At 43.2% G+C, this 26,184-nt stretch overlaps 3 protein-coding genes and 1 pseudogene across 3 annotated transcripts; 3 read left to right on the top strand and 1 right to left on the bottom strand.

Annotated features, from left to right (window-relative positions):
• LOC8084594 lies at positions 2,991-3,587 on the top strand. Its single transcript, XM_002461775.1, has one exon. It carries the CDS (start codon positions 2,991-2,993, stop codon positions 3,585-3,587), a length of 597 nt encoding a protein of 198 aa, XP_002461820.1.
• LOC8084593 lies at positions 12,289-14,029 on the top strand (annotated as a pseudogene).
• On the top strand, positions 18,169-18,723 carry LOC8057267. Its single transcript, XM_002461773.1, has one exon. It carries the CDS (start codon positions 18,169-18,171, stop codon positions 18,721-18,723), a length of 555 nt encoding a protein of 184 aa, XP_002461818.1.
• LOC8084592 (cytochrome P450 87A3) lies at positions 21,721-25,936 on the bottom strand. The gene is made up of 9 exons (XM_021454740.1): positions 25,652-25,936; positions 24,821-25,139; positions 24,434-24,580; positions 23,575-23,826; positions 23,305-23,394; positions 23,102-23,180; positions 22,458-22,564; positions 22,250-22,380; positions 21,721-22,156 (listed from the first exon to the last, which is right to left on the bottom strand). The coding sequence occupies exons 1-9, from the start codon at positions 25,867-25,869 to the stop codon at positions 22,066-22,068; spliced, it is 1,434 nt and encodes a 477-aa protein (XP_021310415.1). The 5' UTR covers positions 25,870-25,936; the 3' UTR covers positions 21,721-22,065.

The raw sequence follows: 26,184 nt of genomic DNA, 5'->3' as shown, positions 1-26,184 counted from the left end.
ACCATCAGTGTCAATATTCGCAAGGTCCCCAATTGTATAAGGTGCTGAGCTACCTTCTCCATGCTTCGTCCAAATCAAGTAATCCTTCATAAATCCTCGGTAGACCAGATGAGAAATGATTGCTTTAGTATCTTCATAAATGTTAATATTTCTGCAGTGGATACATGGACAATATATGTGCTTCGTCTTTGTTCTCAAAGCATGGTTCTTAGCAGCATCAACAAACCTATGGACCTCGGGTATGTATGATGGATCTAGTCTTGATAAGTTATACATACAGAAGGACCGCTCCATCATGAGCTGTGGAAAAATTAGTAAATTAATAGATCTCAATGCAAAACAAGTATGAAATATTGTCTAGGAATATTGTTATCTAACCTTTCCAGCAACAAGTGAAGATGAAAACCTCCCACTTGTATATCTATCCAATTTGTAGACCTCGGAGCTAACATTAAAAATAAAGACAAAACCATAAGTAATAATTCAAAAAAGAACACCTAACAACTAAATCAATTTGACAAGGTAGAAAAACACCATTGATGGAATCAACTAAATATATATCTTGATTTCACTAAAATAAATTTGAGAAGGAAACATGGAAATGGTGAGAGGAGAGGCATCATCTCACCATCTTAAGCAACCTCGTACATAAAAAATGCATATTGCATAATTAAATCAAATTTACATAAAAAATGACATCCTAAACAATATAATTTAAAAAACTAAAAAGAAAACCTATCTTTCTCTCTCTTCCCAAGCATGAAAACACCATTCATGGAAACCATTACATATATATTTCTTGGAATCACTAATTAGAGAAAGAAACATGGAAATGGGGAGAGGAGAGACATCATCTTACCATCTTAAGCAATCTCATTTGAGCAAATATAGTGCATACCTAGCTAGTCTACTCTCTCCCTCTCATGGTGAAACCCTAGATCCAAAAAGTAGCTCAATTGAGCAAGAGGGCACAAAAAAGGCATTAGAGGCATGAACTAACCTTTCTTAGCCCCCTCCTTACAAGAAATGAAGTTCAAAACCTCCCCCTTGTAGTTCGGAAAATCTAGACCTCCAAGATGGCCTCCAATGGAAGGTGGCTGCTAGCAACAGTTCTGCTCGAGGAGGAAGAAGGGAGGTTGGGGGTATTTATAGAAAGAATAGCACATGCGGTTTGTAAGAAACCGCCTGTGTAAATAGATTAACATAGGCGGTTCACATAACTGAACCGCCTGTGTAAATGGAGCATTAACGTATACAGGCGGTTCAGTTATGTGAACTGCTTTTGTTAATCTATTTACACAGGTGTTTTCTAATCCTCGCCGTACAAGTTTACAACACAGGCGCACGATAATTAAAACCGTCTGTTTTAAAATTTTTACCACCGCCAGCTTAGAGCATCTGTGTACTAGTGGTAACAATATTCAACTTTAGAAAAATTAGAACTCTTTGAAATGATCTCAACTGTAGATCTTTATTTAAAAATTGTAGATATCAGTAAGACCTACAAATTCCTAGTTTTGGGTATGGACAAAAAATAATATAAATATTCGACACCATAAATATAATATATTTTATGGATGGTGACAAATGAAGATAATTTTTGTATGAAAGTTGTAGTTCTCAATGAGATCTCTAAGTTTATATATAATTTAAGTTTTTACATTTGATGTTGTTAAGATGCTTGAGAAGATAATATAAAGTTTCAACAACCTATTAATTGTGCACCAGGTTCGCCTAATTAGAATTATATTTTTCTTGAAAAGATGTGAAATAAAGATACTTATCAAAGTTGTAGCGAGATTTACAAGTTTTTAGTTTTGAAGTTTTTTATTTCAGATTGTTAAAATGCAGAAGAAAAATAATACAAAATTTGAGGGGCATATTAATTGCGTACCAAAATTTGAGAGGCATATTTTAAATGAAAGATTTAGATCTTATTGAAGGCTACAGCTTTCATATAAAAAGTATATTTACTCAACATTATATGAACAGATATGATTTTTTATTGTTGCAGAGGCCAAACAGTTGGTGTTTGCGAATTACCAATGAATGAATATTTTAGAGCATCTCCAACGGTTTGGCAAATGACTTACCATCTATAATTTTTTTAGCAAAATGAAGAAAAACCTTCTCCAACAGTTTGGCATCCTAATTCATCCTCTTTTTTAACTTGCATATATCGTTGTCTAGCGTGCAAATATGCGCACAGGCTCCGTGTGTTTGGCATCGGTCTTTCTCCTTATGCTTAGTGGGGCTCTTCATTTGCTTGCGGGCTCTTCGTTCGCTTAGTGGGCCTTTTTATTTCATTAGCTGGTTTTAAAGTTTTTGGAAATGAAATTTGCTAAATTATTGGAGACGAGATCTTTTTTTTCTCATATTTATTTTGGAAGTTGACAAACAACAAGATTTGAGAAATAAATTTTGGCAAACTGTTGGAGATGCTCGAAAAGAAACTTTTAAAAATTTATCAAGGACGGCACTAACATCAGCCTACATATATAAAAGATCTTTAATGTTGCACCTTACTACCTGCAGTCTCTGTTTGTGTGTGCGTTCATCATAAGATGCATGTGATGAGCTCCGCCACAACTGTTTTGGAAAACACGCAGACTTTAATTTCTTTTTATAAGTAGATCTTGATGCTTCGTTCTAGAAAATCAAATTTGGTAGCACAATTTACTTACCAAAGCAGGCCCATTATTACATACAGTTATGCAGAAGGTTTTAAATCAGAATGAATAATATAATCAAGAAATGTTGGTTCACCACTCAATTGGCATAATGTTCAATGATTCCTTTCCACAAATCAAAACAAAAAAAAAATCTCTGCCAGGGCATCCTGCATGCGTTAATTATAACCAACGAAATTCGCTGCTAAAAAAAATGGAGCAAATATACAGGGTCAGGAACAACGCGCATATAATGCTACAGCAAGCCCGGTTCATTTGTATGGTCCTCTGTAGACTGTAGTAATATCCTTAGAAGCGACAATGGCAACCGGGACCGGCATGGACTCCACTTTCACCGATCGTAGCACCACCGCCATTCCGCTCCTCGTGCTCCTGATGACGACCATCTTCTTGGACGCACCACCGGTCGCCGGCGAGCCACCCAGCGAAGTGCCATTTGCGTGCAAGGGTGCCGCCGCCGCCAGCGGCGGCACATTCACCGAGGCCTTCTGTCTGTCGACGCTTCATGGCAGCAAAAGCACCGTCGGCGCCGCGGACTACGCGGACCTGGCTCTCGTCGCGGTGGACCTCGCCACGGCCAACGCCACGGCCACCGAGGCCATGATCGACGCCCTTCTTGCTGCCGGCACTAATGGCGCCACGCCCGAGGGGTTGGGGCTGCAGTCGTGCCGGGCGCTGTACGGCGCGGTGGTGCGGCAGTACCAGCCGGAGTGCCGCGCCGCCGTGAAGGACGGCAGGTACGGCGACGGAAAGGCGTGCCTGGGCAGGACGGCGCAGGAGGCCGCGGCGTGCGAGCGGTGGTTCCAGCAGCGGAAGGTGGCGTCGCCGGTGGCACGGGAGGATGACGCCCTCGCCAAGCTCGCCAGCCTCGCCATCGCCCTGGCTTCCATCGCCTGATTTTTCCAGTGGCTTTAGTTTGCACTGTGATCTTATTTGATAAGCTGAAACTAACAGCCAGTTTAACCGGCGGTATTATCTAGGTGCCTAAACTTCTAAAGCTATATTTGTGTGTGCGTAAATTTGGCAGACTGTGTCATCTATATCTCTGAACTTTTAAGTAATCACCACAGGTCCCTAAACTTGGCCGGTAATGTCATTCAGTCCTTAAACATCCAAAGTGATCACCATAGGTCTCTAAACTTAACAAGCAGTATCATCCCTATCCAAACATAGTCTAACCTATATAAGCTAACGTGAATCCAACATGTGTCAATTAATTAATCATTATTTATCTTGTATTTATCATAAAAATATAAATTATATAAAATAATTTACATCAACAAAAAACAAATTAAAGTATTAAAATAATTTACAATTACAAATATATTACGTTTAAACTAAAGTATAAAAATAGTAAAATTAATTAAATATTTATGTATCATTGATAGTATTACAAAATAATATTAGAATTCCTATAGTATTAAAAGTTTTTTCTATTAAAAGTTACTTCTAATTTTAGTATTATTATAAAACTTTTAATAATGTTATTATAGAAGTGACCTTTAATAGTAGTATTATAGTATTAAAACTTTAATAGTAGTATTATGGTATTAAAATTTTTAATAATAATGTGATGGTATTAATAACAGAGAAAAGTTAACCTTTAATAGTAGAACTATAGTATTAAAACTTTTAATAGTAGTATTATGGTATTAAAATATTTAATAATAATGTGATAGTATTAATAGCAGAGAAAAGTTACTTCTATAATAGTACTATTAAAATTTTAAAAATAATACTAAAATTAGAAGTATCTTTTAATAGAAAAACTTTTAATACTATATATAGGAATTTCAATATTATTTTATAAGAATATCAATAATACATAAATATTTAATGAATTTTACTATTTTTATAATTTAGCTTAAACCTAATATATTTGTTGGTGTAAATTATTTTAACACTTTAATTTTTTTTTTGTTAATGTAAATTATTTTATATAATTTATATTTTTTTATGATAAATATTAGATCAATAATGCTTCATTAATTGACACGTGTTGGATTCATGACAGCTTATAGAGTAGGTTAGACCATATTTGGACAAGGATGATACCACTTTAGAAGTTTAGGGACCTACCGTAATTCCTTGAAAGTTCAGGGACTAAAATGACACCACCGACCAAGTTTAGGGACATGTGGTGATTATCTTGAAAGTTCAGGAATTTAGATGATATAGTTTGCCAAATTTACGGACTCATAAATATCACTTTAGAAGTTTAGAGACCTAAATGACGCTGTCGGCCAAATTCAACGACCGACGATGGATTTTACTCGTGAAACAAAACTCAAATGAGCGTGCCTATATGCATAATCTAGTTGTTGGTCGACGTTGAATTCAATTCAACACCATAGCGACATCCAAAGTGTACGCCAGAGGTGGCAATTGCTGCCATGATTGTAATTGATGACGAATCTATAATGTACCATAGGTTCATGCATGTACAGAGCAACATTTTTGACTCTACAAACTGCAATAGATTCACGCGCAGAAACCGCGTCCACATCGCCCCAAATTGCCACAGCCGCCCGATCTCGCCTACCCACGGTCTAGATTAGTCAGGTCGGATTCCGCCTGGAGCAGCTTCTTCTGCGTCTTGTGCACTTCTCTAGCTTCACCAGCTTCGAATCCAGAGAATCAAATAAATATAGCAGCTCTAGCTTCTGCTTCCAGATTCTTCTCTCTTCCTCATCTCTCTCTCTCTCTCTTCGCTCTCTCTCCCTCGTTCTCCTAATGCGAGCAGGGACGACGGCGCCGCCGCGAGAGTGGCGGTGGCAGGCGGTTGCCACGGTCTCCTTCCTCCTCCTCCTGCTCCTTTTCTTCCGCCACTTTCCCTCCACTTCCTCTCCCTCTCGATCCGGCGGCGGTCGCGAGGTGAGGCGGGCGTGACGTGACAGCGCCCCACACGGGCGGCACGCCGGAGCAGGGTGCCTAGCCTGCTTACGCAGGCCACTCCGTCCCCACCTTGTTGCGCCTTGGATCTGCGTGGACGCCTAGCCGTGTGGTTGTCAGGCCACCTCCACCCGTGGCCTAGGGTTTTGCCGCCTGCTCGGCCGTGGGCCGCCAGCGTGCTTGCTCCTGCTGCAGCTTTGCTGACCACGCAGGTGTGTGCTCCAACCTGTGTCTTCATCGACGCTCCTACCTGCTTGTGTTAGACCCGGCGGCACTGCTCGTTTTTCTGCAAAGAAGACAGACAAAGGAATTGCTAGAGATTATTTGGCGCTACTCTATTCAAACCTAATGCTGTTGTTATTAGTTCAGGGTGATTGGAGAGATCCACTTTAATTTGAGTTAGCTCAATTTTTAGCTTTTATTGCCAGCCACAATTTCTGTGAAAGGGTCATTATTTGCAAAATGTTGTTATGCGTCAATGGCGTGTGGCTCCAGGTGAATTACTACAAAGAGGCTTGCTGGCCTTGCCCACCGGTGGGTGTAGCATGTCCTCGAGGTCTCTGTTGATGATCTGGGTAGTTCTAATACCATAGTGTTCTATGTATCTCTGGACAATATTGACTGTTTTACGTGCTCTTGTGGACCATAGGGTAATTTTCATGTACATCTTCTCGACGTGTCTTCCCATGAGACGTTATATGCCGTCTTTTTGAGGTCAGCTAGGCCCACATTATCTGCGTTTGTTGTGTTCTGAATGTTGGACTATCCATGTGTGTTAGCACTCGAGATGTGGGACCTTCTTAGCGTCACACACTTTTTTGGCAACTCGATCTGTTGAGGAAGAAATCTCATGTTGTAGAAGCCACTGGAAAAAGACTTTATAAACTTTATGGATATCAACTCTCATACCGTTGGAATTCTCTTTGACTTAGGATAAATTTAGTTCCCTTATATTTGAGGATAAAGTTAGCAAAAGAGCACTTATATTTGCTCGTGTATAGAAGAGTATCAAACACTGCCACTGCCGAGGGATGGGCCAACACAAGATTTATTGCACCTGCAGCAGAGTGTATATGTAGGGATTGCTTGGTTGCCTTCCATGCATGCCAAAAGATTTGGATTGACTGTTATTTGCTTTGCTACCAAAACTTGCCAACCTCTCACATTTAGCTTGCTAAATCTATGAATTTCTTATGTCCAATTTTTCCATGCCAAATCTTTGACATGCATTTATCCGCGACTTCTTTTGATGGGTCGATCTTGATAATTTCACGCATTAGAGAACAAGCCACGATCCAAGAATCTGTCTTGGGACGGTAATTTTTTTTTCCAGAATTACCATTTCAATTTTTTGCTTACAATTGTGAGATGGACATACCATACGTCCTACAAGAGAGAGCAGACGCTATTTACACCTAGACGGGCACTTGGACCACGACCGATGGACGCATCTGACCGGCTCAGAGAAAGGCTTTAGTATCAGTTAATTCTGCGCCCTTTTATGTTACAGTATCTGAGACGGAGGAAAGTGGTCGGTCACCATGAGCCCCGGTTAATTGAGTTGAAATTATTAGGGAGCAGGATCGAGCAGCAAGCAAATACATGCTACTGTATCTGCATAGCCGTGGTACTGAAGTGTTCCAGTCGAAGTGAAGCTGAATTCGATGGACTGATGATAGATCGCCTGGACCATATGTTTTCTTAGGACCAGCCTCGATGTGTGCAGGACGACGATGCCTGATCGGACAAACAGCAGAGGCCATTCTTTATAATCGATTCTTGATCAGCTATGAACACAGTAGGGGCATTAATTGGCGCCACGTCTATCAAAAGGCGCCATAACACGACACCGGGCGTTCAATTTAATTTACTGGTCTGGGCAATGCTCCTACATCGGCCGAATCGTGGAAGAGGGGTTCGGCAGCCAAATCATGTTGGGGGCTAGCATGTCCAACACAGTGGCAGTCGCAGTACAGCTGATCGAACGTCTGTAAATAATTGCACCTGCACATATATGACACACAGTACTACACAATCAAGCTACTGTGATGCCATTACATGCATGCATTTAACAGTGTATTAGCTGCTGGGCTCCAACTGGATACTACACCTATTCTATTAGAATGCGAATAGCCAAGCATATGAAGAGTCAGCATGTAACTCTTGTATTATAAACTCTTATTCAACAAATGGAAACTCAAGCCAGTTATATAGGTATCACCTAGCTAGGTACTGACTCCTCCCCTACCCGTCACTTCCCATCGCACCCCTTCTCCTCTTGGTCATCATGACGCCCCACCCTTCCTGCTGCATCGTCGCCTCCTCCTCCTATCATAATCCATGAACATGGCAGGCAACGACGCCCTGGCTACAGCCGGCCTAGCTACAGCGATCGTCACTGCCCCTACCTCCACCCCCACCCCGAGCCTAGCTTCGGCGATTGCCACGATAAATGTCAAAGCTCATATTCCCTTCGCCCTAGATCTTGATCCACCTATCTACTCCACCTAGCGTGAACTCTTCCTCACCCTCGTCGGCACACCGAAATCCAAAGATCCTGATGGGTCGTGGTTGGTGATCGATTGCTCATTACGCTCTCTAATATACTCCTCGATGGTCATGACCCCACATGATGCGCCTAATCATTGAGAGCGCCTCTACCCACACCATCTGGACTAAGGTGGACAACCTCTTCCTTTACAACAAGGCATCTTGTGGCATGACTCTGGAAGCCAAGTTCAGCTCTCTATTCGATCTAGGGCTATTTGCCAATGCTTGAGTATGCTCAGCGGCTCAAAAACCTCACCGATGGACTCCCTGATTTGGAACAGCCCGTCAGTGATCCCATACTGCCACTCGCCCTCCTCCGTGGCATGGCCTCCATATTGAAGATGAAGACTCCGCTGCCCTCGTTCATCGAAGCCCAGTCGGTTCTTGCCCTGGAGGAGTCCGAGCTCCAGGTGTCCACCTTGGCTGCAACATTCATTGTTCCCAGAGGCGCCTTTGTGACTCCTTGTCCTATTGCACTGATGCTTGCATCATTTGCTGCAACCTCAGTGTTGTCGGTGCCGTTCTCCATCTCATCCTTGGGGTCATGACAAAGGCAAGGGAAGAGGCCTTAACAACATGTGTGCTCCCCATCCATGGTCCAATCAATAAAAAATGCCTGGCCAAGGCATTTTGGGCCCTCGCTATGTATTTGTCCATAAATAGGAATTATGTGAGAATAACATCAGTGATGTGTATTTGTCCACAAATCTAATTTATCACCAAAGAACCAAGCACATGGAGAACGATCTCCATTTCACTCTGGAGCGTGTGGCCCTTGGAGCTGTGCGAGTTCTTCATGTTTCAATGTCCCTTCAATATGCTAACATATTCACTAAGGGATTGCCAACTATTGTCTTCATCAACTTTGGCCCCATTTTCCATGCTCCTCTCCTTGATTCTTGAGTTCACCTCTTTGATTCTCCAATGGGGTGACTCCATTGGATTCATAGGAGGGAGCAGGGTAGGGAGCTAATGAGAATTGATTCTCTAGTGATCCCTCCAGAATATAATAGGGACCAGGGTAAATTTATCAAATATGTACCAAAACTATTTCTGGAAAAAATAAAATTATAGACTTTGACTTTACTGTGTAAGAAGCCAATTCAGCCTACGGCCAATCCCCGTGGCCAGCAGCACAGCCGCCCAGTGACACACCCTTTTTTCTCATTACTTTTGGCCCACCCAAAAGGGCTCGGCCTAGAAGTGTTGCTAGCCAGCCGCATGCGCCATGCTCAGGCCACAACCTAGGCCTGGACCGGGATTTGGCGAACCCGCCTGGGTCAAATCTGGCACAAACAACCCATGGCGCTCCCTCAGCCGTCCATTTGGATCAGACGACTATCTACCATTCTCGTGAGATCAAAAGGAGCCACCGGCTGTCTCCCCCTGCAACCCTAAACCATTCCTATTTTCTTCCCCTCCCTCGGCAGTCGTACAGGAGTGAGCAGCAGCAACGTTCGGCCCCACGGTCACTAGAGAAGGAGATGGCACCGCCATGGGTCCTCTCACCTGTGACCACGCCCATCAGAGGGTGGACGCGTTGCTATCGGAGTGGCTCTAGGGTGGTGCCCTGATCAGGCGCTCATGGCACAGCCCAGCGCCGACGAGATGAGCAACCACGTGCCGGCGAGGCTTTACCTTCCCGCACGACGACGGTTGTGATGGTGAAGCCCACGTAGGCCATCATCCTCTCCATCCCTAGCTAGGCACCCACGACCAGGGCGCAAGGCCAGTGCCCCAAAAGGCTATTGGGCCTATTGGTAGAGAGATCAACCTAACATTCTCCCCCTTGATCTTACCTTGTACTTTAACATTTAAACTTTGATTTAAATACTTTTTACTTTACTCGTTTCATCACAAATAAGTGCATAGAGCATGTATTCAATACCATTGTTAGCTCCATTGGATCAGGTAGTAGTAGATTAGTGGGGTATTTTTTACATTTGGGAATAACTCATGGTGTCCTAATACATGATCTACTAGAGCCGAGGGGAGAGGGAGAGAGGGAGGTGATGTTACCGACCGTCGGGGAGAGGGAAGGTGGTGGATCCAAATGCCACCACGGGGTCAGTGTAGATCTATGTATAGGCAACGGCGTTTGGTGAAGAGGCGATGTAGTGGTGACCAGCGGTGAAGACACGGATGTCGAGGTGGTGCCGATGAGGAAGATCCGATGAGAGGCGTAATAGAGCTTGTCGTCGCCTACAGAAGTGTAAATAGATCAGCACACAAACACACTGGTTGTCGCTGATTCCTTGCACGATGGGATGGACATTGTGAGCCAATAGGCACCTCAGGACGCGCTGGGAGGGAGACAGAGAGATTTACAGGACTAGAGGAATTAAAGGAAAATGCAAAAGCTATATCCATCCGTGGCATGGCACCCAGAGGCGGAGCCAGAGAAACAAATTAGTGAGGGCCGAGATAAAAAAAGGCTATGAAAATAATATCTTGAAAAACTTATTTTATTTAAAATAACTACTTATACTAGCGGCTGAAGCAGGATTATATACAAAAGTTTCAGACCATAAGGTGGCCTTGGCCCCTGCTAGCTCCCCACCCCCTAGCTACTGATGGTACCACGACCGATGAACAACATCCTGCACCTATAATTTTCTAAATGGGCCAAGCCTGCTAGGCCAACAATGCCAGCAGCCTGGGCCACAATGTCCTGACCCCATCCTACACCTATAGTTTTCCAAATGTCCCGACCCCGTGCTTGTGCCTGGGCCACAATGCCAGCGGCACGAGCATGACCCGATTCAATGTGCGGCACGGGCCAAGCATGGCTTCGAGCCGTTGGATGGAGCCCTCCTCGCCTCCTCACCGTTGGATTGAGGAATGAGGTGGGACAGCTATTTAAGCCAGCGCCACTCCGGGCTCCCCCGATCGACTCAAACCCTAGCTCATTTGATTCTTAATTTCCTAGATGGATCTCCCTGTGATCCTCTCTCCCATCGAATGAAACCCTAGCCGCTCTCCTCACTTCTTCCCGTCGTCTGGTGGCTGGTTAAGGCGGCGTTGGCTAGCACAGGCACATGACACCACCTTCTACAACACTCTTTCTTCTCCCTGACCGACAATGTAGCTTTGTCCTCGAGATCTCCACTCATCGTCTTCGTCTCTGTCTCGTCTCTCTCGTTGACCTGGTCGAAGTCTGCCAATCTCCGCGACGTCGCCGTTGCCGTTGTCTCTGGTTCTCCGTCAAGGGAGGTGAGCCGTAAGCTTAGATCTTCTTCTTCTTCTTTTTCTTCTTCTTGAATTCTTCTTGATCTGCCTATAACCCTAGGTCGTAACCCTAGATCTTGTTTTTGGTAGCCGTTGGTGTTTGAGGGACCGGAGGCCAGTGACGACAAGATGTTGGATGATCAGGAGGACTTCGGTCATTCCATGATTGTCAATGCGAGCTGCGTCTCTGCAGGATGAACGAAGACAATTTTATTTTGTTATATGTGTTGTTTTTTTCATGTTCTGTTTGAATTGGTCACTGAGTTCTAAGTTTTTGAAGTTGTTATGTGCCATAGTGCTCAGGTACGGTACTATCCCGATGGGTTGCGATGCTCTGTGGCATGGCACGACACTATATTTAAGCACTTAGTGTCGTGCCTAGACCAAGGTCTAGACACAGTGGCACTACACGGCACGGCAGGGTCATCGTGCCTGATAGTGCTATACCTGATAGTGTTGTGCGGTATAGTTCTAGTGCCATATAGTGTCACAGTGCTGCTCCCGTTGGAAAACTATACCCGCACCACACTAGCGGCACTTGGCTTGGCTGGGTGGGACGGCGCCGTGCCTTAGACTGACGGATCGATCGGACCAGACTAGATTACAACTATTACTCACGGCACATGGTCGCTAATCAGTTATCAGACCAATGGCCTCAAGCTGCCGTGTAGTACTGCTAGTACCCATACCCGCAGCGCGAATCAGTCCTTGCCTCGCCTCGCGTCCTCGGCGGCTCGGCCCCCCCTTTGTCTGAAACCTGAAACGCGTCCATGGATTCGATTCGTCGACAACTCCTGTTTCCACGGGGCCCTGCCCCAACAGCGCGCGCGCCTTTTATATCGTCCGGGCGCCAACCAATCGATCGGCTTCTTGTCTCTATCCTCCTGCTACTAGGTGTGTGCTAGCAAGCCATCAAGGCCGGCCGAGGATGGAAGGACGGGCGGCGGTGGCAGAGAACGGCGGCGAGGGGAAAGCGTCCGACTCCAGCAGCAGGTTCAGGCGGCTTTGTGTGTTCTGCGGCAGCAGCTCCGGCAAGCGGAGCAGCTACCGGGACGCCGCCGTCGAGCTCGGGAAGTAGCTGGTGAGTGATGAGGGCAGGGAGCACCCGGCCGGCCGCACCCCTGCCCATAACTGCATCTGCATGATGCTGTGTTCTGTTTGGTTCGGAGCCTGACTCTGGGATGGTACGTCGTTGCATGCACAGGTGGCGAGGAAGGTGGATTTGGTGTACGGAGGGGGCAGCCTGGGGCTCATGGGGCAGGTCTCGGAGGCCGTGCACAAGGGCGGCGGCCATGTCATTGGGTCCGTCCCCTCTCTCTCTCTCGCTTCTTGTCCGTTAATTCACCGCCTATTATTATTAGTGCCTCTCACCAATGACAGATGCTTTGTTTTGCTGCTGCAGAGTCATACCGACCACACTCATGGGCAAGGAGGTGAGTTGAGAATTAATAAGGTTTTCTTTTTCGGTGGGCACCTGCCGATAAATAAGAAATTTCGAATGAAATTTAAATAAATTCAAATTGATTTTTTTAAAAAAATAGAATCATTTTATTAGAAAAATTTTCTAATCTATCCTTCGTCACAAATTTATATAATATCAATAAAAATAACACAATATAACATTGCGGTAGTACAACGGGCTGACGGTGGGTGAGCTGCATATGCTAGTGTGACGAAATATGTGAGTGAGAAAATTAAATAATTTTGAAGAAATTTAGAGCTTTGATAAGTCTAGAAGATATGATGAGTCATTTTATTGTTGTCTGAAGTAATTTTAAAGCGAAACATGAATTTAACCGAAAAATCTGACCGATATAAAAAAAAAATCGAACCTCACCGAAAAACGCGAAATTTCGGTGAAATTTCACGGAAAAAGAAAACCCTCGTTGAGATTGAGAAACAGAGACTCACGCTAGCTGGCTGAGCATGTCTAACTGACTAACTGTGGCAAGGAGGTGTGCATGCAGATCACCGGGGAGACGGTGGGCGAGGTGCGTGCCGTGGCCGGGATGCACCAGCGCAAGGCGGAGATGGCGCGCAACTCCGACGCCTTCATCGCCCTCCCCGGTACACCTGCCCTGCCGGCATCATTGAGCCCGGCGGCGGATCGGAGCCACGAAATGAAATCATACATGATGCGTGCGTGTGTTAATTGTTGCATATATGCATGCAGGCGGGTACGGGACGCTGGAGGAGGTGCTGGAGGTGATCGCGTGGTCGCAGCTCGGCATCCACAGCAAGCCGGTGGGATTGCTGAACGTGGACGGCTACTACGACTTCCTGCTGGCGTTCATCGACAAGGCCGTCGACGACGGCTTCGTCAAGCCCTCCCAGCGCCACATCTTCGTCAGCGCCCCCGACGCCAGGGAACTCGTGCAGAAGCTCGAGGTATATATGCTATGGTAAACACTCGATGTACAAGTGTCTTGTTTTGATTATTGTCGTACTTAAGTGTGCCAGGGTGAAGCCAGCAGTTACCCGATCGACGTTAACAACATGAACGTTCATGAATCATGATATGCTGACCGTCGTCCGTGCAAACAAAAATGTAAATGCAGGAGTACGAGGCGGTGCAGGACGACGAGGACCCGGCGATGCCCAAGCTGCTGTGGGAGATGGAGCAGGCAGGCTACAACGCCTCGCCGCTCTTGGCTGAGATCGCCGGCTGATGGATCGTCGCCCGATCCCGGCCTGATGGCTCAGTGGCGGTTCTCGCTCCACACCTATCGTCGTCGCCTGCTGGTCATACCACCACCTCTGTATCGATCTCTACCCATATATGTATTTCTCTCCTTATTAGGCCTTATTAGCTGTAGCCTTAGCATGCAACAGGCAAGTTCTCGACAGCAAAAACGGGGGCAGCGCCGAGCAAAACGCACGCAAGCATTTGCGATGATGTGCGTTCTGCTGCTAGTGTCCTAGCTAGAAGCGGCTTGTATTATATTGGTTGTCATGTCCTGCTACTATGTATTCTGCTCCAGCTAGACTCGTACGTAGTCGTACTAGTCATAATATATTCCTAAGCTACGTACCCTGATCACGTGTTGTTTACTACCTACCCAGTACCAAGTATTGTAGTGTACTTGTCCCCTCAATCGGTCCGTGATGATGTATTCTAGTGTAGTACGTAGATATATAACTCGTTGTTGGTATTCTGGTAATGTAATTGACAACCTTAGTAGCTGCAAGATTATTTCATCCAGCACTAGCTAGTGTTTCTCTCTCACCCTCATGGCGAACATATCGACGTTTAACTTCCTCCGTGTGCTCGTCACGCATGATAAATAATGTGACGGGTATACCCATCAATAATAATCATCTTTCTAGATTAAAAATTATATTACCTCTAAATTTAGTTTCTCAACTTTCTTCTAAATTTAAATTACCTCTCACTAGTACACAGAGGTACTATATAGGCGGTTCGTAACCCTTTTTACAGGCGGTTTGACGAACCGCCTGTGTTTGGTGGCCTGTTTTCCACAGGCGGGTAACTGAGAACCGCCTAATTTTAATACAGGGAAGGCCCACCGGCTATTCGCCCGCCCGTCTCCGTCTCAAGTCGCAAGTCGCGCATTTTTTGGCGTAAAATCGTGTGCTACGCGGTCGGTGGGATTCGAACCTGAGACCTCGCCCTCGCGCGTACCCTCCTCTACTACTCTACCTATCACTCAGTTGTGTTTGTATTAAAGTTTAGTTCCCCACATACTATCATAAACTAAGCATAAATTGATTATTTGAGGCCCTAAATGGATTCAAATGGAAAAGTCGTCAACTATAAAGTTTTATAACTTTTTAAGATCTACAACTTTTATATTGGTGGTTCCTTCATCCGAGGTCAAGTACAAAATATGAATTTTAAATTTGAGAAATTGAAACATAGTTTTCGATGACAAGATGATTTCAAATAAAAAAATTATCAACTACAAAGTTTCATTACTTTTTAAGATCTACAACTTTCATTTCGACAGTTTTTTCAAATGAGGTCATTTGAAAAGCTCAAAAAATTCAAGTTCACATTATTTCTACATGCAGATTTCTACAGGCGGTTTCTTAAGAAATCCGCCTGTAGAAATACATGATTTCTACAGGCGGTTTTGTTAGGAAAACCGTCTGTAAAAATTGATTTTTACAGACGGTTTTGTAGTCAGTAAGCCAATTTCTTTCCACAGGCGTTCTTTAATTAAAACCGCCTATAAAAATTATATTCGACCGCTGGCTTTGAGCACTTCTGTACTAGTGTCTCACGCATCCTATTCCGGATTCATGCATAGATACCTTTTTTTTCTCTTAAATCATCACCATATTCATCACAATGTTCTTCATGTATGTGCATCCAGCAATCGTTAGTCGGCCTGTCATCACGCCCGTGTCCTAAGGCTATCTCTAACAGACACTCCAAACGCTCCCTTTACAGTGTTTTTGCGTCCCCAAATCAAGCTCCAACAAATGACTCAAACCAGCAATGCATTTTGCCTACCAAGCAATCCGAGACGCAAAAATGCGTCGTTCGGAGACAACGACGCAAATCACGAGCAGATTGAGACGGACGCAGATTGAAGCCCCAACGACGACCCACAAGCAGAGCGGCGGTGGTGCAATGGTGGGGTGGCTGCCACCTCCTTCACTGGCACGAGGGTGGCGGCGAGGCTTGGCTATGGCTGCGACAGAGGAAGGCAAGGGCGGCGCCGGGTCTCCTCCGGCCTTCATGACAACGGATGCGTGGTGGGTCTGCCGTGCCGGCCTCTGCTCCGTCCCACATCCAGCGACCGTGGTCCGCGGCTCGTCGGCAGGATGTGGGGTGCGACTAGTGGGGAACGGGGCGCGGCCAGGCGGGTCTGTCTTGGGGCGTAGCGAGGGACAACCAGTGAGACTAGGCGCGAGAGGAGGGAAGAGAGGTCGCAAGATGAGTCGCCGCTGTTGGAGAAGAGAGCTGATGGGTCATGGACCCTTTACCTGTGTGCGACCCAAACCTGCAAATGGCTATTGTGTTTGGGTTAAATATGTTGGAGACAGTCTAATAGGCCTTATTATCGATGACTACAGAAACAAAATCAGAGATTAACACGATGGATCAAGAGTTAGAGGCGCTCAATATGTAGCCTGTGTTGTACCCGACGACTCAACAATCAATATCATTTCATCATTCAGGCCTTGTTTAGTTCCCACCTAAAAACTTTTCATCTTATCCCATCGAATGTTTGGACACATGCTAATGATAGATTAATTAGGGTTAATAAATTCATTTCACGGTTTCTTGATGAATTCTGTAATTTGTTTTTCTCTATTAGTATTCAAACACCCCATACTACACCCCCACATATATGTGACATACGATCAGTTGTATTTCAGTCTAGTTCCGTAGCTTTGAATCTTGCACCAAGTTTAATGTTGTTTGGCGGATTTGTTATAACTTTGAATCTTGTTATCTGCAATGACTCCAAACATCCACAGGCGGCAGACGGCAGTGTCACATTCACGCTCGCCTGCCCGGGCTTCGATCGATTCCTTTCGATTTCCATGGCCAGATTCTTCTTTCACCTCTCTGGTACGGAGTAGTACAGCCGAGTTGAAATTGAAACAGTCTTGTGTCTCTCTTGCTTTGATTATCCTACTGAAACAAAGTGTGTCAGGTGCATGTAGCCAGCAGCAGTTAATACGTGTGATAACATGCATGCAGTTCATGCATGATGCGTCTCTGACCGTCCTCCGTGCAAAACAAAATATGTACATGCAGGAGTACGAGGCAGGCAAGTATGGGCATGCCACGTATTGTTTATCAGATACTTAATCCATACCAAATTATAACACATTTGACACCAAGTTTGATCATTCTTGGTCTTATTTAAAAATTTATGCAAAAGATGTAGCGGCAGAATATGAGCCCACTGATGATCTTTGTTAGTCCATTCTCATTGCATAGAGAAACTGCAAAAGTGAAAAGGTGAAAATCAAGTCCGAGGGCATGCTAAAAACTCACAAGAAATTGATATACCCAAATTGTAAAGAGGGACAAAAAGTTAGGTACCACGTTAGAATTACTGCAATGGAAGACAAAGAATGATCTATGCGACAAGGGATTTGGGGAGATACTGAAATTCGCAAAGAAAAGTCTTCCAAAGGATAACAAATTGCTCGCCACGACATTCCAAGCAAAACAGGCCTGGAGAATTTCAATCCATGCCTAGTATGTCATGCATTGTGGTATAAGATTAGGCATGATGATCCTAGTGATGTTGAGGGCTTTGAAACAATGAGCCAAGAATAGAATCCCTTGAGGGTGTTATTTAACCGGTTTTGGAAAGTTTAGGGATAGAAAATCTGGTTTTATAGTTCAGGGGTGAAGTAGTCCATCGTGTATAGTTCAGGGTGTTATGTAGACTTTTTTCAAATTTAATTTGTTTACATATATATATATATATATATATATATGTTGACGCTTCACTCCAGAAAATCAAATTCGGTTGCACAATTCATTACTTAACAAAGCAGGCCATCAACACGTAGGTTTATATATGCAGAAAGTTTTAAATCAGTATGAATCAAGAAATATTCATCTCTGATCAATTGGCAGCACCTTGCACAAATATCTCTACACGGCAGAACTGGAAAGGCATAACCTGCAATGATACCTTTCCACAAAGAAAAACAAAAAATCTCTGGCAGGGCATCCTTCGTTAATAATAACCAATGAATTTCGCGGCTAAAACAACTGTATATAATGCTACGGCAAGCCCTGTTCATCTTCATTCGTGTTGTGTACCGTATCTGCTAGCAGAGTTTGTCTGTAGTAATATCGTCAGAGGCGACAATGGCCACCATTCCGCTCCTCGTGCTCCTGATGGCGACCATCTTCTCGGCCGCACCGCCGGTCGCCGGCGAGCCTCCCAACGTGGTGCCCTTCGCGTGCAAGGCGGCCACCGCCGCCGGCGGCGGCACATTCGACGAGGCCTTCTGTCTGTCGACGCTCGAGGGCAGCAAAAGCAGCGTGGGCGCCGCGGACTACGCGGACCTGGCCGTCGTCGCGGTGGACCTCGCCACGGCGAACGTGACGGCCACCGAGGCCAAGATCGACGCCCTGCTTGCCAGCAATAACATCAGTGGCGCGGCAGTCGTCCAGGGCCTGCAGTCGTGCCGGGCGCTGTACGGCGCGGTGGTGCGGCAGTACCAGCCGGAGTGCCGCGCCGCCGTGAAGGGCGGCAGGTACGGCGACGGGAAGAAGTGTCTGGGCAGGACGGCGCAGGCGGTTGCGGCGTGCGAGCGGTGGTTCCAGCAGCGGAAGGTGGCGTCGCCGGTGGCCGCGGAGGACGTCGTCCTCGCCATGCTCGCCAACCTCGCCATCGCGCTGGCCTCCATCGCCAATTGATATACACGCATGCTATGCTGCTTTATAATCACAACAGTTCTTATATATTCTGTCGCTTCAGTGTCAAGGGCTACGGCCGGGTTAATTTATGATCATAATATAAAGAGGACCGGGAGTGAAGGGTCAGCTGAATAATCTGATTACAGCAGTATAGCTTATTATGTGCGCACAATCCTCTTTCTAGCAGAAGGCCTTGTTTAGTTTGGCGAAAAATTTTAGGTTAGCTGCTCTGCGAATGCATATAAAGATTTAATGTGACAAAAAATCTTAAGAATTTTTAGGATTTTAGGATGAATTAAACAAGCCGGCTCATGGAGGCTCTGCTCAACAGACAACACAACAGCACTCACAGCACCCTTTTTTTTCCTGCCTGTTAACAGATTTATGCCAGAACACCGGCAGTGATTATGCTTTATTAGGGCGTCCACAACGGCCTGGGTCAAAGTTGCTAGCAATGAAGAGCGCAGAGAAAATAAAAAAATGACTACTTGTTTAGTTTTCTAAATTTTTCAAGGTTACCCGTCATATTAAATCTTTGGACGTATGCATATAGATAAGAGAAACAATTAATTATACAGTTTGCCTGTAATTTGTGAGACGAATCTTTTGAGCACAGTTAGTCCATAATCGGACAATAATTACCGAATACAAACGAAAGTGCTAAAGTAGACAATAATTACCAAATACAAATGAAAGTTATACAGTAGCCAAAGCCAAAATTTTTTCCTAACTATTTCTTCTAGCTATTTGCGTCCTTGTTGGGGAAAGACCTTATTGTCGCGCCCTAACTTCTAAGGCCCCGATTGGTCCCTCTTGATTTTTTTGACAACCATATATTGAATGTTTAGACATATGTAAGGTGTACTAAATATATATTATTTACAAAACTAAAAACACAGTTAGAGGATAATTTGTTACACTGATCTTTTGAGCCTAATTAGTCCATAATTGAACAATAATTGTCAAATAAAACAAAAATGCAACAGTACCCGTTAATTTTTAACATCCCCAACCAAACAACCCCTAAATCTAGGATCTGGGCAATATAACTGAGATCGTACTAGGGTGTTTGGTTGGGGTTGTTAAAGTTTAACTGCTATAACATTTTCTCGTTTTATTTGGCAATTAGTGTTTAATCATAGACTAATTAGGCTCAAAAGATTTGTCTCGCAAATTACTCTCTAGGCATGTTTTTACATAGTGAAATATTCGATGTGACGGACGGTAAATTCTACCGTCCGTAACCAAACAGGCCCTAACTACTTTCACTGATCCGGTATTGATATAACTTATCACTATCGGTTAGTGCTAAGAAGTAAAAACCAGTAGAATAGTAAAAAAAATCACTACTGATCGATAAGGCCACTCCCCATTGTGTTCGACTCTGATCGATTGCCATCAACAAGAACTCCTTGGAGCCCCTGCAAGACTGGACCATGTGTGGTAGGTGCGTCAATCTATAGCTTATGAAGAAGAAATGAATAGGGAGTAGAGATTGGGATCTCGAGAGAAGAATGCCGAGGAGCTCACGGATTGCCGAGCAGGATGTCAGCGCGAGGATGGAACATGCACAGGAGCGGTTGAGCAGAAACTCGAGGAGGATGAATCATGAGTGTGCCGACCGATGGTTGGGCTGAGCTGGTGTTGGGCTAAAGCTGAGTGGATTGTTTGGGCTGAAGGATGATGGGCCGGACCAAAAATCAGAAAGACAATTTATGGGCCTGCGGTGGACTATCTAGTGGGATGCTACCCTGGGAATGGTGGTGTGCTTCATGTGCACTAGAGGCGATGCCTCCTAATCTCTTCTTTGCGTGTGTCTAGTGTTGTAAGCATGCAGTGTGTAGGTTGTGTGCATGCAAGTTGTATCGATAAAAAAACGTTGATAGAATTGTACAACATATCTTTTATCCCTTCTATAAACTTTCAAATCAACATTTTATTTTATGATAACTATGAAATTCTAATACAAAGCCTATATCACAGCAACAAATATTTTTTCCTTCTAATACAATGCATAGAAATATTTAGACATAAATATATTGTAACTTCAATTTTCAAGAACCATGACTTTTTTGAGGGTCCATAAAAATATGTAATTATTATCTCTAACTAAAGTGGGTAAGGAGTTATTCATTGAAATATCAAAGATTGGTCTATGATGGAAAAAAAAACTCTCTTGATTTTTCACATGGTAGCTCTTGTCAAGGACTGTAGATACATTTATTTAGATCGGGCTAGACAATAGACTACTCGTGGTTTTCACATTTTGATTAGACGATAGACCGTCTAATCTAGATTTTAATAAAAATATGTTTTTACTAATATGTAATTGATTTTTACAGGTGTCTTTGTTTTTTAGTAGAGCGGCTCTATTAAACCGGCCTCAAAAAATGGTTTCCACACAAAAGAGCCTCTAGCAGAAAGCCATTTTTTGTACAATTTTGGCATGCATGCCTCCTCAGAAATAGGTAAGCGAACCCAGATGAAGAGATGTAAATACTGTATATATGCGTATAGCACGATTTTTGTTTGTGGTTTCCAAAGTCTTGGAAACGGGGTACGCTGGTTTCATAGTCTAGATGAAAACGTTCTCACATCACTCTTCATATATAGATATTGTGCCATGCCATATCATATAGGTTTGATGGGCTTTATCTTGACGAAGGCAACGTACTAGGGCTCATCATTTTTTTTATGATGTACCACTAAAAAAAACCCTAATCCATTCTGGGCCCGAAAGCGTATAGTGTTGGACCTGGGCTGCCTGAATGCACACTCATGCGAATCCTGGCTTCAGAATTCGAATCTTCAGAACGCACAGCCTCGACTGCATCTGTTTACCAAAATTCAGTAGCAGAGGATGGAGCCTGCTAACTGATTGATTGCTAACTATCATCTGAAAACATATGGTATCTTTAGGAGAGACTTCTTGATCTTCAAGCCATTTTTGCTCCTAGTAGTATATAACAGCCAACGACACACAGTTCAGATTAATTACATATCCAGTATATATAAATATAGTATTCCATATTTGTACATTATTAATGTTTACAAACTGTTGCCTCGGCTGAGGATGATCTTGATGGAATGTTAACAGAATAGAGGCTGATCCATATACACCTCTTATAAAACAACAGCAATTTCTACAACCATGCAAGTACCATCCGCGTACAATATAAACTTTGCATACAAACGCAGTAATATTTTAACATACACTTCCATTTTCTGCAACACATATTCAGAGCAAATGCGTAGCACACATTTTATTTTCCACTGCATATATAGTGCAAAGGAAGGCACATTTTTACTCCGAGACTTTACCAGCAATATGTTCATGGTAATTTAAGTCCTTGGGAGGAGTTTAATTTTATACCCATTCGGGAAAATGATCACTCCCATGCGGCCTACTTCCCCGCCATCGATATTCTTCCATCTGTTTAGATCACAGCTCACAGGCCATGTCAAGATGCTGCAACTTTACCAATGCGCACGAACGCAAGCTTTGTAGTTAAAATTCTATAATTACCTGTACTTTGTGACCAGAACATGAAGGAAAATTGCAGTGAAAAGCTTGCTAAAATCTGTGGCAGGGCATGTCCGCATGCCTATCCCAAATGGCATGAAACTCTTCAGTAGTGTGCTCCGTTTGGACTCATCCTGTGTTTTCAGATTTTCTTAATCTTGTTCATAATAGTAGTACTGATGCTCAAGAATTATTGTTTCTTCGCACTCACCTGCCACCTCCATGGGTTAAACTTGAGAGGGTCTTCAAAAAACTCAGGGTTTACATGAACCGCCATGGGGCATACCATGACCATCCAACCGGATGGAATTGTATAACCTGCAACGTGAAGACAGAGTAATATGAAACTCGTATACTTATTACCCACAAAAAGGAAATAGAATAGCTCAAGACAGAAGGGACCCTGTTTGGAGCTCTAGCTCTGACTCCCCCAGCCACTGTAGCAAGGAGCCAGAACTATCCCGTGTCAAACAAGGCCCTAGGTTTTATTCAGTAACTGCATTCCAAATTCGAATGCGTGGGACTACCACTTCGCTTAAAACACACACACACACACACATATATATAGCAGCACTATTATACACCCTAGGTGTAGAATATTCTACACCGCAAGTCAAAACTGAGTAGAAAAAATACTAAGTAATACTGAACAACGTTATACACCCAGGACTACGAAATACTGAACAATACTGAAACACGGGTACTGAACAATACTGAATTTTGTTCAGTATAACAGTTTGGTGTAGAATAGTATTCTACACCTAGGGTGTAGAATAACACTTATATATATAAATATATATATATTATATTTAACTGAAATCATTTTTTTCGAAATAATTGTCAACAAAATAATACCATTCACTTGCACGTCTGTCATTGTTTTCCTGAAAACACCTGGTGTGGCATTACTCATTCGGGTTAGCTCATTCACAACCTTCATGCAGAATTGTTTCACTCGAGTTATTAGTAATAAAAAGAAGCTCCCAACACACAGCGCCTTAGGCACCATGTGTATGGAACTATATTGGAAATAATGGTAGTATAGCATAGTGAATCACCATATTTGTGAATGTTAGTGACTTATACTCCTCCCATGTGATCCCAGAACTTGCATCGCATCTGTTCCTCACAATTGCTTCATGCTCCTCCTGAGGAACTAGGAATCAGTATGTGCACACTGTTGTGCAAGTGTGATGTGTGTGTGAACAAAATTAAATCCGATCCTGATCTCAGTACCTAGGGCGCGATTTAGAATGTGTTCTTACACCCTTCTAAATATGTGCACCAATACATTTTTCGCAAAAATAATAGATACTACTGTACTATACCTCAAGAGCTTTGATTACTTCCGGGTTGTCACTGAGAAACTTGAACGCCAAGGTGAGGATGGGTGCGAGTGTTACGAAGCTGGTAAACAGGAGTGCAACCAATGCATCTGTAGCAAACTTGTCATCTATTGTCGGTTTCTCAGTCTGGAGCTCTTCAATAATTAGATCAAGAAAATCACCATGTTTCACTTCAGGTTTGCTTAGCCTCTTTCTCAACAAATTTGACATTACCTTCTGCATATTTCTCCTCCCCTTCACACAAAAAGAGCAAACATACTTAAACATAAATGGACCATATAGCTTTTTGATAGCGTCAATGGCCACACAAAAGATCACCTTGCTAGTCCTAGCTACAGTGTACTTCAAGAAAGAGAATAAGCTTTATTGTGGTACTTTTAAATAACCATGAGGTGTTCATGTAATTAGATCGGAAAATAGTATAAAAGAAAATTAGTCCCGATAATCAGGATCATCTATTGCTTCCGTAACAGGTAAAATTCTATTTTTTATTTGTAAAATATTACAAATAAGGAAAGATTGAGATACAATTTTTTTTCTAGATCTAATTGACACATGTGAAATCTATTGATGTGGCAGATTTTTTAGTTAATTTAAAATGTCAGGAAAATCAATAGCCCAGATTTATTTGAGATATTATTACCTCCTAGTAAGTAAGGGAAGTATTGTAGCTTTTAATGTTAGTTTTAGAGGACACACTAGTATTCTCTGGCGCACACACAATGTATATGATTTTTTTAGTTGAAATTTATTGAAATTATTCAACTCATTATTAGATACTTTAATGACACTGTGACATTAATTATAAGTGGCAAAACCTCAACCTTTTTTTCTTAATTACCTGCATGCAATGGTAAAATGTTGTTCCTGGTAAGTATAGTGGGAAGGATATCAACCCCTGAAGGAATGCACTGTAATTCTTTGTCCATTCTCTTGACTCGGAAGGATTGAGGCTAAACAGCATCTTAGCCACCTGATCAATAATCATCTATACGAAAGAGAACAAACAGATCTCAGCACCATATCATGTCTGGTTGCACTATTTAATGCTTTTGTAAATATATATCAATCTAACTGTAAATATATACATACAAAGTCAATTTCAGCAACACATAAGTAGTATTATTTCAGTTAACGGTCTGATCAGATGTCTTGCCTTTTTTATTAAATGCAAGATGGTGCTGAACTCCTTTTTTCAGGAGAACGGAGCATCTTATTTCGCACTTACATCTGGGGTGCTATCATGCACATCAATGACACATTTTGCGGACCATTCAGCAAAAGTTTTTCTTATGGCACCATCCACTTCATGAAGGTTGTGCTTCAGGTATTCAAGGCCAAATAATTTGTTAATGGAGTTTCTGATGAACTTGTGAGGAGGGCCATGAAATCCATCGATGGTCTCCTCGCCGGTAATTATATTTGCTGCCTCAGGGTACCAGCTTCGAAACAACTTGCCTTCTTGTTGAAATATGAACCTGTTGACCTCTGGATCTGCAGTTACAACAGGCTGTCCAACCAAGCTTGTCTTGAAAATCGAACCATACCTAAGGGTGAGAACAATGATTATAGAAGGTGATAGAAACGTTAGAGATATCATTCGTTAGCTCAGCTGCGTTCACTACAAGTAATTAATTTGATAATGTCCTTTTTATATTCTATTCAAAAATACCTTATTGGGACAAGGACATCGGAGAATAGCAGATAACACTACTACTCCTATTCTAAACTGTAAGATTGGCTTTTTCATATATATATATATATATATATATATATATATATATATAGCTTTTGCTATACATATAGATATACACAGTAAAAACTATATATTTAGAAAAGTTAGAACGATTTATTTTGAAACTGGCAGAGGTTCCATGGAATATATATAATGTTGACAAAAAAACATGGGGTAAATTAAATTTGCTCTGCGAGTCGCTCTGTTGAAATATTAGACTTCCTTAATATTTTCTGGTTTATTGGGTTCGATGCCGTTGATAAAATTAAAGTAGCAGTGAAGAGGAAGGCAGAAGGGATATCGTCCAAAAGGTTAAGGTATCACCTTTTCAGCCTTATCTTGTAGAAGTCTGGGACGTCCAAGGAAGAGCTCCTTCTGAAGAACTGGATGCTCTCACCAAGAATAGGAAATCCCATGGAACCAGGAGGAAGAGCCCCACTGCACGGTGGGTTCATCCATTTGTATATCCAGTGTAGCAGCCACCCAATGGACAGTGTTGTTGCACCACAGAGACATGCATACGTAACTAGCGATGTCTCCATGTCCTCGTGCTACTATAATACAACTCTAGCCAGGCAATGGAATCTATCTTCTTAATTTGTTGGGTACAAATGAGGGATCCTAGCTAGGAACATATATAAATAGGAACATCGCACTGTCGCTCAGCTAAGATATTTGTTACCTATTATTTAACAGGACAAGTTTCAGCTATTAGGATCATCCATGCCGTCTTTGCGAACATCGCACTGTCGCTTAGCTAAGATATTTGTTACCTATTATATTTGACAGGACAAGTTTCAGCTATTAGGATCATCCACGTCACACACAATACAGAGACACACATGGGCGCGGCGTTC

The sequence above is a fragment of the Sorghum bicolor genome, chromosome 2 (assembly GCF_000003195.3).
Source record: "Sorghum bicolor cultivar BTx623 chromosome 2, Sorghum_bicolor_NCBIv3, whole genome shotgun sequence".
NCBI lineage: Eukaryota > Viridiplantae > Streptophyta > Magnoliopsida > Poales > Poaceae > Sorghum > Sorghum bicolor.
Note: the sequence above shows the minus strand (reverse complement) of the source record. Positions and strands in the feature narration are given on the sequence as shown.